Raw genomic sequence first — 15,606 nt, 5'->3', positions numbered from 1 at the left:
ATCACACAGTACACATGAAACATGGATAGGCTATATTGTCCTGTATGTGTCGAGATTCTATTTGTCTGGAAGAAGTCCCCTCTTGACGAACCATTGCGAATCAATCATAAAATTGCGCTCTCGCTGTTGCCCTTCACTTACAATTAGTTATATATTCATACCCTAATTACATTAATGTCATGTGTTAAGTCCCCCCACATATAAAAAAAAAAAACGTTTTTTTTCTTCTGAGGAAAGGTCTGACATCACCCATTCATTTTATCAACATAATCACTCCGGAGATGTCTTGACTTAAAGTCCACACAGCTCTCGGTAGTGTATATCGGGGAGATCTGGGTTGCATCTTCTGAAGAAAGACGCATTTTTGTTACTCTTCTAAACCTTAAGGGGAGTTTTTAGCTTTTGGTCAGCGAGTGGTTCCTGGAAAACATCTGAATCGTTTTATAACCAAACACAGCTGCCGTGCCAGTGTATGTGTGTGTGCGTGACAGTGTGTATGCGTGTGTTCATCCGTATGTGGAAGAGGGAGAGAGAGTGAGGGTATCTGTTTGCTTCCCTTTCCAAAACGGAAAGAAAGAAAAAAGTTTGGAAGTCTTTTTCTCCCAGTAACTTTTTTAGGCATGAACGCCGAGACGTGCGTCTCATACTGCGATATGACATCCATGGATTCATATTATAGCCCCTCTGCACCGCAAGGTAGGGATCATCAGACGAACCCGTTTAGGACATTCCAAGTAAGTGACAACAAATACAGCCCCACTTTCCTGCCAAACAAAGGTCAGGCTTACGGAGAAAAGTCTCGGAGCCCATTCCAACAGGAGTGTCAGTCATTGGATGTCACCACTGGGGAAGGCACCTTTAACAAATACCACCTCTTCATGCAGAGGTCTTCTTGCAAAACCCCCCCCGAAGGAGGCAAACTGCACCAAGAAAGCGGACACAACGGAGCGCTCATTCCCTGCTATGGTGAGTAAAACCACAGTTCTGTTTCGAACGAACGGAGATTTCCCGTGTCCGGTATTGTTTACTCTTATGGAGAAACCGCATCAAATGACAACATAAATTGTGCTTGTGTTCTGTATACACTGGTCGGTGTAAATATCTGCTCACTTGACTGACTATACCCCCAATTATGAGGGATGTTTTGAGTATTTTCGTAAAGTTGGGAACGTTATGCCTGTCTCCACATGCCTCTTAAACAGTTTCATGTAAATTGAGAAATTCCTTCCAATAATCAGAACCGACGATGAAATAAAATAAATGGGTGAAGTAATCACGTCTGCTATCATCCCGGTTGTTGGATAATATCACTAACCGCATATGAACATTTGTCAATGCATGAGTCTTTACAAACTCAATGTGATGGACTTCACAACTTACTACCAATATTACGGCCACAACTATCCCCTGTAACACAATTACGAAGAGGCATAACCTTCCCGACTATCACGTTTTCCCTTTGGCGATTGAATTAAATTAGGCTATATTTAATGCGATAATCTGCATTACAATCCTTAATACTGAATCTGAATCGGACAATTGAATTATCACGTTTTCAAGCATGAAAAATATGGGAAATAGTTTATCAGCGGACCAATATTGTTATTATTCCTAGTCTCTTTACATCCATAGGCTACTTACTCAATATTGTCTCATGAGCAATAGATATTGGGGGAGTTTGCAAATGTTAAGAATCCATCGTTGACATACACACACCCACACACACACGTTTTTGCACCTATATGATATCAAGGTAAAGATAATCCGATTCTTGTCGAAAAGATTGCCCAAACTGATAGCCTGTGGTGAATTAGAGATTGTAACTAAAACATTGCTGATCAAACAGCCTGATTTTGTGAATTGACAAAAGAACACTGTAAAGTCCTCTAGCCTACAATAGCCTACGTGCACTCTGCAGAAACGTTGCATTAGCGTGACTTGGGTATTGGTGACCTTATAGATGTTTGTATGACCATATAATAAAATATAACGGATCACAAGTTCTTAAGAAATATTTGTTTGTTTTACAATGAAATACAAACTTTAACTTTGCAACTCGAAACCCACAGTTACGTTGCATTAAATTAATATGTAATGTGTAAAATACCTACATGCAATTCTTAATTCTTAATAAGAAATAATACCCTCTACTGATTAACCGAACTATATATTTATGTTGAAAATATTCTGCAGAGGTCTAACAAAGGGCACATCTTGAGCGCAGGAAAAATCCGCCCATGCTATAAATTTAACACAAATACCGCAAAATCCATCGCTTTCTCTAACCATCTGCGAGCAACTTGTGGGTGAGATGAAAACCCACGGACATACAGCGGCTTCTCAGATGATCAACTGGAGGGAAGCATCAAATACTGCGGTAAAAGCTCTATGGAACCTCTCTCAGGAGAGTGGCTACAAGTGCTAAGAATTTTTGTAGGAGTTATTACAAATTTCAAAAGTGATTCATTTGTTGTTTATGGTTGAGAAGTCAGTGACCAAAGCCAGATGATATTCGATACGTAGGCCATGAATCCTCAAGAAAATGGTTGACTTCAGCAAGACTAAAGCAGTGCTACAATGATAATACAGGCAAAATATGCCTAAGACTTTCTGCCAAATAATTATGTCAGTCTCACGTTTCGAAGTCTCTATAAACCAATTGCGGCAGGTAGCCTAGTGATTAAAGCTTTGGGCCAGTAACCGAAAGGTTGCTGGATCGAGTTCCAGAGCGGACAAGGTAAAACATGTGTCGTTCTGCCCCTGAACTAGGTAGTTAACCCGTCATTGTAAATACGAATTTGTTCATAACTAACTTGTCTAGATAAAAAAGAGTAGTTAGCTCACTTCTAAAACATTTTCATTAAATGTGGCCAAATTCTGTCTCAGTTCTAGGCTACATTTAGATCAAAGATGTCCAACGTTCCTTCATTTAAACGCACATTCTTCAAATGTTTTATTACAAAAAGTAAGAGTGCATAGACGATGATCGAACCACATGATAGTTTATTGAACGCTACAGGTAACATTAAGCGCAAGGATAAGTAAAAATCCTCACAATTTCAATAATCCTTAATTAATCATGCTCGAAAATCAACCAAGCGATCTGTGAGGAAACGTAAGTATTTTTCCATCCATCTGTGTAATTTAGAAAATGTAAATGTATACCCATTACACCTGATTTATAACATAACAATAACATCCGTTTTCTGTTTTTCCGGATCAATAAATAGAAAAACAAAACCGACACTAAAGATGCATGCACAGTGAACGTATGGACACTGGACAGTGCTGCTAACACAAACAACATCCAAATTAAAATCAAATGCCAGATTACTGAAATTATAGAATGAAATTAGAATATTTCACAATTTTCATCAATATACTAATATCAATTTGCACTGCTGTGCATGGGAACGGTTCGATTAAACGAAAGTATAGGCTTCACCAAACATGTTAATGAATCACTATTACAGATATTCTAATGAATATCTAGTGAAAACGACAGGAGTCCTGTCCTTGGTGAAAATTAGAAAATGGGGACACAACCAAAGAGGATATAACGAGTTGAGATGTCAATATAAAAGCGAAAGCACTGAATCACTGCTGTCAAGGAGAAGTCATTGATCAATTGTCTGGTCTAGCGTGAGAAAAAAGTACACATGAAGAAACTTCAGTTAAACTTTGCCATGCTGTTCTTACCATTGGCTAATGGCTACCATGATGAGGATCAGGATGATATTAATGAGGATAAAGATTATATTATTGTTGATGACTAGACTATCATCATCATAACAGTAATAATATTATTATTATTACATAATTAAGTATTTACAGCTGAGTTACGGAGGAGGGCTGGGCACTGACAACATGCCACTAACGTGCCAGAATAGGATTTCTGTAAACCCTAATAAAAGCACATAAACCAATCAGTCTATTCCTCGCTACATAATTAGTTTAAACGGGTGACGTAACATAGCATAGCCATCAATATAAGATTTAATGATGGTCTGCTGTGCAGATGTTATCGAATCTCTTTGGTTTAATCAAATAACTTTAGACAACAACATACGAACACCAGACACTTGCTTTGTCAAGAGTATGCGAATGATTGATCACTGCTTGGAATCTATGGGAATACGACTACTACTACTACTAATAATAATAATATTAATAGTAGTTAAACAATAGTTAACCATATGAGAATATTATGATGAATCAGAAGTCATTTACCGTATGCACATCTTTATTATTCAGAAAGCATCAAGTTGCCTATTATATAGTCATTATATAGCTTCTTATATTTAGATAATTCTGAACAAGAAAATATTCACCTGAAATAAATGAGTAAATACTCTGATTCAAACTTGAACGCGTATGTGCAGTCTTTTCTCTATTGGTCATTTAAGCACATTATACGCACGGGCGCCAAACGTGGCATGCCTAAAACATTAAGCCTACAAGTTATTCAAGTTAAAAATAATATTCAGTTGTTCATATATTTAATTTCCAATCCTGTGTCATGGCCTTGCTTAACCTTTGGTACGTAATGACTCACAGGAGAGGCGTGCGTAATATAGCGCGGAAAAGATCATAAACCTGTAAGAAATTACGAAAATGCTCGGCATATACAAAGTCAACTAATGAAAACGTATAGACACGGACTGAAAATTGAATGATCGATTTGAAGGTGCGTTTGAATCACATAGGCCTATACTAAAAACCCAAACACATTGTCACACTTTCCTATCAACTCGGGGTCATATTTGCAATGGAATGCGTTTGTGTCCGGGGAATAGCTTTTATGTTCCGTAAACCTACCAGATCACATAATCACTCACGAGATCTTATTTAGGGTCACGTTTTAAAGACCCTAAACCTGGTCTTGTGAGCCTTATTGGTTTCGACCACAGGTATAAGTCATGGCAGGTAATTCAACGGGGACTTCGTGAGTTATTACTTCAATCAGGCTTAAGCAGGTAGGCTGACATTCCTGGAGTCACAGTCTTTACAATATTTCCCGCTAGACACGGCGGGGTCCTTTGAAGATAATACCAGCGCTGTTTTCGGGAGATTTCAAGGGAGTTTGTTTCTTTTTGCGTTCAGCTGAACTTGCCAGTGACCTGTAGTCTACATAACGTCGTACACTCGGTAGATGTAAAGAAAATGATTGCCGCTGTTAATCCCAAACAAACCGCCATAAATAATACTTAGGCTAATGATGCTGTCCTAATGTATCTTATTAAAGCAATAAGTGAGCCACTAAAAAGGAAGTTTACATATCTAATATTTTACAACAGATACCCTCAGGGCACATGTTTTGTTTTTGTCTTAGCACAAAACACAGTTGATTCAAATAACCAAGTCATCATCAAGCATTGGTTATTTGAATCAGCTGTGTAGTGCTAAGACAAAAAAACAAAACTGCTCCCAGGGGAGGCCCAGGACCAAGTTGGTATCACAGACTGGCTGGGTAGACCGTGCACATTTTTACAGTGGAAGTCACCCTTGCAGCAGCCTTGCCTGACCACAGGTATGACTGACTCCTCAGATAGAGCGAGCGTTAAAGAGCAGGCAGGAACGTCTCAGCACTACAGGAGACCTCCACCATTAATGTGACTCAGATGTACATCAGCACTTCCCCCAGTTATTTGTATACATTCAAAGGCCAGCCCCCAGTAAGCACAGGCAGTCCCTGCGTGTCCAAGAGGTGACTGGATTGTGTAACCTTGCTAAACATGTGCCGCATACAAATACACAACATGTCACCAATACAATATTTGTTTATGGGGTGGGTTGCAAGTGATTGAAAGGATCAGTGAATGATTTTGTGGACATTAACATGCTGTACTGTGCTTGCAAATCTTTATGTACTGTAAGAGGAAGGAAACAAATACTTTGTGCCTGCAACTTAGAAATGAGGAAAAGGGAAATGCATTGTTTCGTCAACCAAATTGTAAAGGACAGCTAGAACCCTTTAGATATTCATACAGGTTTTCTAAGCCACCATTGAATTATGGTTAAAAAAAACTGTTGCTCCAAAAGAGTACAGGGTAACAAATGGCATGGTTTGCCGGGGCGGCAGGGTAGCCTAGTGGTTAGAGCGTTCGACTAGTAACCGAAAGGTTGCAAGTTCGAATCCCCGAGCTGACAAGGTACAAATCTGTCGTTCTGCCCCTGAACAGGCAGTTAACCCACTGTTCCTAGGCCGTCATTGAAAATAAGAATTTGTTCTTAACTGACTTGCCTAGTAAAATAAAGGTAAAATAAATAAATAAATGGTTTCAACCATTCAAACCCCTGAAGATGGGACACTTTCTACGGCCCATCAGTCCAGTTACATTGAGGTTCTCTCAGGTCCAGCAGCCCTGGACCAACAGTATGCTACTTCAGGGACAACATATACAAGGTCTGTGCTCTACTGCTGTAGGGGAGAGCAGTAGACCAGTGCCGGGTCTACATGCAGTGATAAAAGCTTGTAGACTCCACTGGACTCCAGGCTCCATAAACCAGACTCCTCTCCGCCAGGTAATAGGATATTTAGGGCCTGGCTCTGAACATCTCAGGGAGAGTGGCCAAAATTCAACCTGATAAAATCTGACAACAGGTGGCCTTTACATTGGTGGATTGTGTTTTTTTACATGAAAATATATAGTAGAATAGAATAAGAGGGAATAATAGATTATGCCTTGACTTGGTTTGACACACAAACAATGCACATTGTCAGAGATAGCTATCCTTGGCTTCTCTACGGTGTCTAAAGGGGTCAGTGTACCCACTGAGAACTTAACCTTCAAACTAGGAACATCAATCTCTTTGTATTTTTCTTGAAGCAACAGGAGTTTTCCTCTTATGGTGTTTGACTGTCCCCCCTGAGGACAGGACACAGAGACCTTTAACTCTGGTTTCCTTTCCTTTTTAGAAGAGCTGTACCCCAAAATTCTCCAGAGCGAATCGATCTAAAACCCCAAATAATCCAAACGGAAACGTACATTATATTTTCGCAACATTTGTAGTCAAGATCACTATTTACTTTAACATTCCAAGAGCTTTTCCATGAACTATTCATGGGCTATAGACGGAGAGAGGAAGAGCCTTTGTTGTGACATTACAAGCATTTGGTACATAGTTGCGGTTACTATCGTGTTTTCGTGTTTTCACTCAAAGAGAGGGAGGATACAGGAGGTGTGAATCAACTGTCCTGTGAGAGCCTTTCAATCTAGACTGAAGCCACCAACACCCCATCTGCTGCTCTTTCTCTCTCTACCGTCTTTAGTACAGCACAACCATTTGAGCCTTCCTTTCTGTCCGTCTGTGCTGATTGATATGAGCAGTGGGTAATAGAAACCAGCCATGGAAGTGCTGCGAAGCCTGGAGAACCAGGACACACTTCAGCAGGTTGCTGACATGACTAGAGGTGACAAGGACCTCGGATCATTTTACCAGTTAACTCGTATTTTGGCACAGCAATTTACATTAGACTCAATCTGCCCGGCCGGAGTGCGACAGGGCTACATTGAACCTCGTACTCCAGGCCTTCTCTCAGCCCGGCAGTCAGATCCTCTGCTGTGTAACTAAACCCTCCATAGTTGAGGCATTCAGAAGATGCTTACTGATCAGACGTCCAGCACAAAGAATATCCCAGAAGATTAGAGTCTGTAATGTCACCTACTGTGTATACATTTTCTCAGACATTATAGTACAGTAAAAAGTTAGCATGTCCATTGGCCTGGACAGTGGCACCCATCACGAGAACTGAAATTATAAGCGTGTTGCTTTTTTCGATAAACTACCCATTGAATCACATTATTTCACATGGTGTTTCCTAATGAGTACTATGTAAGTTCACATGGTGTTTCCTAATGACAGAGTACTATGTAAGTTCACATGGTGTTTCCTAATGACAGAGTACTATGTAAGTTCACATGGTGTTTCCTAATGAGTACTATGTAAGTTCACATGGTGTTTCCTAATGACAGAGTACTATGTAAGTTCACATGGTGTTTCCTAATGAGTACTATGTAAGTTCACATGGTGTTTCCTAATGAGTACTATGTAAGTTCACATGGTGTTTCCTAATGAGTACTATGTAAGTTCCCATGGTGTTTCCTAATGACAGAGTACTATGTAAGTTCGCATGGTGTTTCCTAATGAGTACTATGTAAGTTCACATGGTGTTTCCTAATGAGTACTATGTAAGTTCCCATGGTGTTTCCTAATGACAGAGTACTATGTAAGTTCACATGGTGTTTCCTAATGAGTACTATGTAAGTTCACATGGTGTTTCCTAATGAGTACTATGTAAGTTCACATGGTGTTTCCTAATGAGTACTATGTAAGTTCCCATGGTGTTTCCTAATGACAGAGTACTATGTAAGTTCGCATGGTGTTTCCTAATGAGTACTATGTAAGTTCACATGGTGTTTCCTAATGAGTACTATGTAAGTTCACATGGTGTTTCCTAATGACAGAGTACTATGTAAGTTCACATGGTGTTTCCTAATGACAGAGTACTATGTAAGTTCACATGGTGTTTCTAATGAGTACTATGTAAGTTCACATGGTGTTTCCTAATGACAGAGTACTATGTAAGTTCACATGGTGTTTCCTAATGAGTACTATGTAAGTTCACATGGTGTTTCCTAATGACAGAGTACTATGTAAGTTCACATGGTGTTTCCTAATGACAGAGTACTATGTAAGTTCACATGGTGTTTCCTAAAGACAGAGTACTATGTAAGTTCACATGGGAGCTGATGTAAAGAATTTTAAGAAGCCTATATGAAATTATATATTATTTCACAAGCAGATGATAATTTTTGCTTAGTTACAAGTGCTTAACAATTTGGACCACCAAGGACAATCTAGTGCTCTTTCCACATTGTATTTACTTCAATATAACAATGCTATTGTCAGAAGTGGAATCCACATGATGCTAAGAGGACAGTGACCAACCTGTCTTTGATTATGGCATTCCCGTGCACTCGTAAAATGTGTGTTTGCTTCATTGTGGTTTTTAACATCACCCGAGAGATTCAGACCTCACTGGGAAAGGAGGAGGGAACATAACGTCAACTGTTAGATAAACTGAGAGGATCTCACATTAAGAAGCCTTCCCCTCTCAAGGGGTCTCCCTCTGCACTCATTCAAATAACCTCAAATCTATTGGAACATGAAGTCTTTCTTTCTTTTAGTCATTTCAGTACAGTACTGGTTAAAACCACAGCGTACGCAGTCAAATATGATTTTGCATGAACTTTGCATTACACTGGGTATTATATCTCCAACACAACATACAGTGTTGTTACAGTTATTACTGTGCATTACACTGGGTATTATATCTCCAACACAACTTACAGTGTTGTTACAGTTATTACTGTGCATTACACTGGGTATTATATCTCCAACACAACATACAGTGTTGTTACAGTTATTACTGTGTATTACACTGGGTATTATATCTCCAACACAACATACAGTGTTGTTACAGTTATTACTGTGTATTACACTGGGTATTATATCTCCAACACAACTTACAGTGTTGTTACAGTTATTACTGTGCATTACACTGGGTATTATATCTCCAACACAACATACAGTGTTGTTACAGTTATTACTGTGCATTACACTGGGTATTATATCTCCAACACAACTTACAGTGTTGTTACAGTTATTACTGTGCATTACACTGGGTATTATATCTCCAACACAACTTACAGTGTTGTTACAGTTATTACTGTGCATTACACTGGGTATTATATCTCCAACACAACATACAGTGTTGTTACAGTTATTACTGTGCATTACACTGGGTATTATATCTCCAACACAACTTACAGTGTTGTTACAGTTATTACTGTGCATTACACTGGGTATTATATCTCCAACACAACTTACAGTGTTGTTACAGTTATTACTGTGCATTACACTGGGTATTATATCTCCAACACAACTTACAGTGTTGTTACAGTTATTACTGTGTATTACACTGGGTATTATATCTCCAACACAACTTACAGTGTTGTTACAGTTATTACTGTGCATTACACTGGGTATTATATCTCCAACACAACATACAGTGTTGTTACAGTTATTACTGTGCATTACACTGGGTATTATATCTCCAACACAACTTACAGTGTTGTTACAGTTATTACTGTGCATTACACTGGGTATTATATCTCCAACACAACTTACAGTGTTGTTACAGTTATTACTGTGCATTACACTGGGTATTATATCTCCAACACAACATACAGTGTTGTTACAGTTATTACTGTGCATTACACTGGGTATTATATCTCCAACACAACTTATAGTGTTGTTACAGTTATTACTGTGCATTACACTGGGTATTATATCTCCAACACAACTTACAGTGTTGTTACAGTTATTACTGTGCATTACACTGGGTATTATATCTCCAACACAACTTACAGTGTTGTTACAGTTATTACTGTGCATTACACTGGGTATTATATCTCCAACACAACATACAGTGTTGTTACAGTTATTACTGTGCATTACACTGGGTATTATATCTCCAACACAACTTACAGTGTTGTTACAGTTATTACTGTGCATTACACTGGGTATTATATCTCCAACACAACTTACAGTGTTGTTACAGTTATTACTGTGTATTACACTGGGTATTATATCTCAACACAACTTACAGTGTTGTTACAGTTATTACTGTGCATTACACTGGGTATTATATCTCCAACACAACTTACAGTGTTGTTACAGTTATTACTGTGCATTACACTGGGTATTATATCTCCAACACAACTTACAGTGTTGTTACAGTTATTACTGTGCATTACACTGGGTATTATATCTCCAACACAACTTACAGTGTTGTTACAGTTATTACTGTGCATTACACTGGGTATTATATCTCCAACACAACATACAGTGTTGTTACAGTTATTACTGTGCATTACACTGGGTATTATATCTCCAACACAACTTACAGTGTTGTTACAGTTATTACTGTGCATTACACTGGGTATTATATCTCCAACACAACTTACAGTGTTGTTACAGTTATTACTGTGCATTACACTGGGTATTATATCTCCAACACAACTTACAGTGTTGTTACAGTTATTACTGTGCATTACACTGGGTATTATATCTCCAACACAACTTACAGTGTTGTTACAGTTATTACTGTGCATTACACTGGGTATTATATCTCCAACACAACTTACAGTGTTGTTACAGTTATTACTGTGTATTACACTGGGTATTATATCTCCAACACAACATACAGTGTTGTTACAGTTATTACTGTGTATTACACTGGGTATTATATCTCCAACACAACTTACAGTGTTGTTACAGTTATTACTGTGCATTACACTGGGTATTATATCTCCAACACAACTTACAGTGTTGTTACAGTTATTACTGTGCATTACACTGGGTATTATATCTCCAACACAACTTACAGTGTTGTTACAGTTATTACTGTGCATTACACTGGGTATTATATCTCCAACACAACTTACAGTGTTGTTACAGTTATTACTGTGCATTACACTGGGTATTATATCTCCAACACAACTTACAGTGTTGTTACAGTTATTACTGTGCATTACACTGGGTATTATATCTCCAACACAACTTACAGTGTTGTTACAGTTATTACTGTGTATTACACTGGGTATTATATCTCCAACACAACTTACAGTGTTGTTACAGTTATTACTGTGCATTACACTGGGTATTATATCTCCAACACAACTTACAGTGTTGTTACAGTTATTACTGTGCATTTACATGGGTATAAGAGCAGGGGAAAGTGTTTCCAGATATGCTAATAAGTTGGTTTCAGAAAGACAAATAGAGCTTTGTTCCTTCATCTTATGTGTAATTGTCTAACACTGTTTTGACCTTGTTTTAGTGCTAGCCAAACTGTGGAAACGGCACTGAGTAGACCCTAGCCCAGCCTCAGGCTAGTGGAGATCCTGCCATGCTCTAGGGCCTGAGAGAGACTCTCAGATAAAGAACCTTGAAGAGAGAGGGGTGATTTATCAGTGTCTCAGGCTTTATGGATACGCTCCCATAGCAGTTGTTTTTTGGCGCAGCGTGTGCACCTCACAGCAGCCTGATGGGATGAATCATCCCTCTCAGTGTTTGACCTCAAAATGGACGCTTACCTATCAGATGCTCCCAAACTACTGTAGCTATAAGCTAGTCAGAAAGGTACTTATGGAACTTTCTCATCCGTTAGCTGAGGTTTTGTTTACGGCATCAGGCATATGAGAGGGCAGCAAGATATAAGAAAGGCATGGGCCTAGTGAGCACCAACTTAGGCTAACCTTGAACTGTTTCAATGACTGCAATTGACACCATAGCCTACTCATACTGCGGTGCTATTCGTAGTGGTGTCATGGTGCTCCTGACCAGAAACAAGATCGTTTAAGAAGGACTGGTTTATAAGAACTACTGAGACTCGACTCCATCTGCCTTTGGGTAGGCGATTAGCTCTGGTTTTGCAAATGGCCGTGTAGGCAGAGGGCTTGCTAATAAGGCTCTCCCCATGCTAATGCCTTGTGGTGACACACTCACAGGCTGCAATAAAATGGATCAATGTCTCTCACATCACTTTTCATTCGTCATGGTGTAGGCATGATAAAGTTTACATCTCAACACACCAGTCAGTCTCTCCATCCACTACCTGTGTTAGTTAGTGTGTCTGTCTTTATGTAACAGCCTCACAGCCAGCAGAACGAGCAGGAAGAGAGGACTTCACAGAGATGGCGGGACTTCAGAGCACAAAGCTTCCCATTACGATTCAATCCATATTTTAAGAAGGGAAAACAAACCAAATTAGAGTTACAAATAAATGCTTAGCAGAGAAAACAGCTTTCCTCTGCTTCCTGGGTCCAGTCAAAACAGGGATCTATCAAGCCTAGACTACACACACTTAATCTCTTTTATTTACGTTTTCTAATATTTAGGGATATTTTTTCAGGTTTGGGAATATTTAGCCATTAATCGCTCTCAGTCACCGCAGGGTGTCTAATTTATAGTGTTTCTTTTAAATGCTGTGAGCTGACCCTAGCCAACCTTTTCAATAAAGAGGCTGGGGAGGCGACCTGTCGCTTTATTGCCAGTTAAATTACACTTTGATGTTCCCTTCTCGTTTTTGACAGCGACTTAACGTCTGTCCCCAGTGAAGGTCTGACCCTTGCTAACTTTAAGGGGTCCAGCACGGATATCCAAGGGCAGGAACTATAGTCATTTACCCCTCATAGCATAGCTGCTATGATGATCATATCTATTACTCTAACGTAACCATCTTTTTTCTTATTCTGACATTTTCTGTGGACACAACTTTTTAAACGACTTACAGTGCAGAATATAAAATTACGTTTGAAGACATTTTTTTGTGGGGAAATGTAGACGCTATTAAAAAGGGTTTACAAGACCCTGTGTTGCTCTGCAGGCAGGTGTGAATACTGTTAGGGTTAAACTGCCAATTAGTTCTCTGGTTTAACCTCACCCCTCTTCTCTCTCACCCACTGATGAACTCTGCTTTCAGACCCTATTGGTTTCAGCTTGGTCAGATCTGGACTGATTTAGTAGAGTATTCTGTTTCCTTGACATTGTAAAGAATAATATGAAGATTTCAGTTCCGAACTATCCTGTACTTGGACACAGCCACAGTTTTGTATCACATCTCATTATTTCTTACTTTAAACAAACATACAAATAGCATAAGACAGCAGTTATACAACTGGAAAGGAACAGGGAAGCTATTTCAATTTTAGATCACAGCAGTTGTACAGTCACTGTAGACTTGGTATGTCAGATCCCTAACAGGGTTGGGGCAGACAAAGAACAATGGGCTCCAGACGTGCCTCTCTCCGTCAGAGAGCTGTAATTGGAACTGATGTGGAATCTTGGATCCAAAGTCAAAAAGAAAAAAAATCAGTGAACACTGTTGTAGAGCAGATTCCTCTAAATGGGAAACACGCTATGAGGTTTTAGCAGAAGGGACTGAGGAGTTTATTGTCTGTTTGCTTCCAAGTGTTGTATCAGGGATGCTGAGATCTAGACCTGTATAACAGGTGAACCACTGATAAATTACAGCAGCATGTCAGAACATATCCTGGCATAGAGACAGAAGTGTCTTTGCTTTATACAGTATATAACATATCATACTTTCACTAAGCCAAAATATGATTGTTAATCCGATCAGCTACGGTGAAAGTGTCTGAGTATCAGCTATTTTCAGGAAAATCTACCATGATGCTAAATGGAAATGTCTGCCTCCCCAATCAGTGATCATGAAATGTAGTGAGGAATGCCACTCTGACATTGTTCATCCTAATATTCATACATTCCTTAATTCCATTATTTTACTTTTAGGTTGTGTGTATTGTGTGTATTGTTTTGAATTGTTAGATATTACTGCACTGTTGGAGCTAGGAACACAAGCATTTTGCTACACCCGCAATAACATCTGCTAAACATGTGTATGTGACAAATACAATTTGATTTGATTTAATGATGCTGTATTTCTGAAATACTTTAGTGATGACTACTTTTAGTGATGACTGATAAGCTCTTTACCTCCATAGTTGAGATGGCAAAAATATTACCTCTGCTATTTCAGAAGGACCTCTCCATGCCAATTACTCTCAGTGGGCTTCTTGCTACAGGCATATCTCCTTCTATCCATCTTTTACTAACTCAACTCTGTTAACAGGAAGCAACAATTGAACATTGGCCTTTAATGGCTGTGTTCACTCAGGGCTCCCTCCACTGCATGGGTATCCTGACTGACATTATTTGCAGAAAGACTTTCTCATGTTCCTCATCCATATGGCCCAGCCCCCGGGAGGGCCCACTGCTGTTCACCTTGGGCAGTGGAGAATGCCTTGCCTCGCAGCCACGGCCCAGCGCACGAATAACAAGCGGGAGATTGTCACAATACCCTGCGCCTGCCAAAAACCATCAATGACACAGGGCATAAACAAGAGTCTTTGATCAGCAGAGAGCCCTTGATTTCAAGCAGCCTGACAGCCTTGCCTTGTTGGGACCATCGGTGCAGGGCATATGATGAGGGAATAACTAGAAATGATTTACATTTAGGTTGAGCTAGCTCGTCTCAGGCTTAACAGGATGTGTCAGTCCTGGGCAGGCAGCAGGCAATGTGGGAGCCATTATACCCCTGGCCAGGGCCCGGGCCCCAGTAGATGCTGCCTGCCCGACAGTCCACAGTGGCCAGGGTGCTCGGCAGCAGCGTGGAGAAGGCAAACGGACACAGCCAGAGAGAATGAGCATGCTGCTGAGACGGCTCAAATCAGACCCTCACAATTATTTACCAACACCAGGAGTCATCTTTTTCCTCATATCCAACTCAGAGGGAAAAGCTCTAACTTACAGTATGACAATAACAGACAGAATGAGAGTTGGAGGTTTGAGAATCAGACGGGTGAAACATAACAGTGCAGCAGTGATTGGTATAAGTGAACAACTATATTACAATGTTATGGTAGGAAGAGGGGCTTTCCCTAAGTGTGGCCCCTGCAGTAAACAAATCCTACAGCACGGCTTATATTTCTCATGGTGTCATTGACTGTTATGCGG

The 15,606-nt window shown here is 39.6% G+C and overlaps 1 protein-coding gene across 1 annotated transcript in view; it reads left to right on the top strand.

Annotated features, from left to right (window-relative positions):
* The first annotated feature begins 271 nt into the window (after positions 1 to 271).
* Positions 272 to 15,606, top strand: part of LOC115112436 (homeobox protein aristaless-like 4) — a 26,607-nt gene continuing 11,272 nt past the window's right edge. The window contains exon 1 of the mRNA XM_029639500.2: positions 272 to 966. Within this exon, the coding sequence (XP_029495360.1) occupies positions 621 to 966 (346 nt within the window). The 5' untranslated portion in view covers positions 272 to 620. The remainder of the gene's footprint in view (positions 967 to 15,606) is intronic.

The sequence above is a fragment of the Oncorhynchus nerka genome, linkage group LG27 (genome assembly GCF_034236695.1).
Source record: "Oncorhynchus nerka isolate Pitt River linkage group LG27, Oner_Uvic_2.0, whole genome shotgun sequence".
NCBI classification, from domain to species: domain Eukaryota; kingdom Metazoa; phylum Chordata; class Actinopteri; order Salmoniformes; family Salmonidae; genus Oncorhynchus; species Oncorhynchus nerka.
The sequence above is the reverse complement of the archived record's forward strand: the minus strand, read 5'-3'. Positions and strand labels throughout refer to the sequence as shown.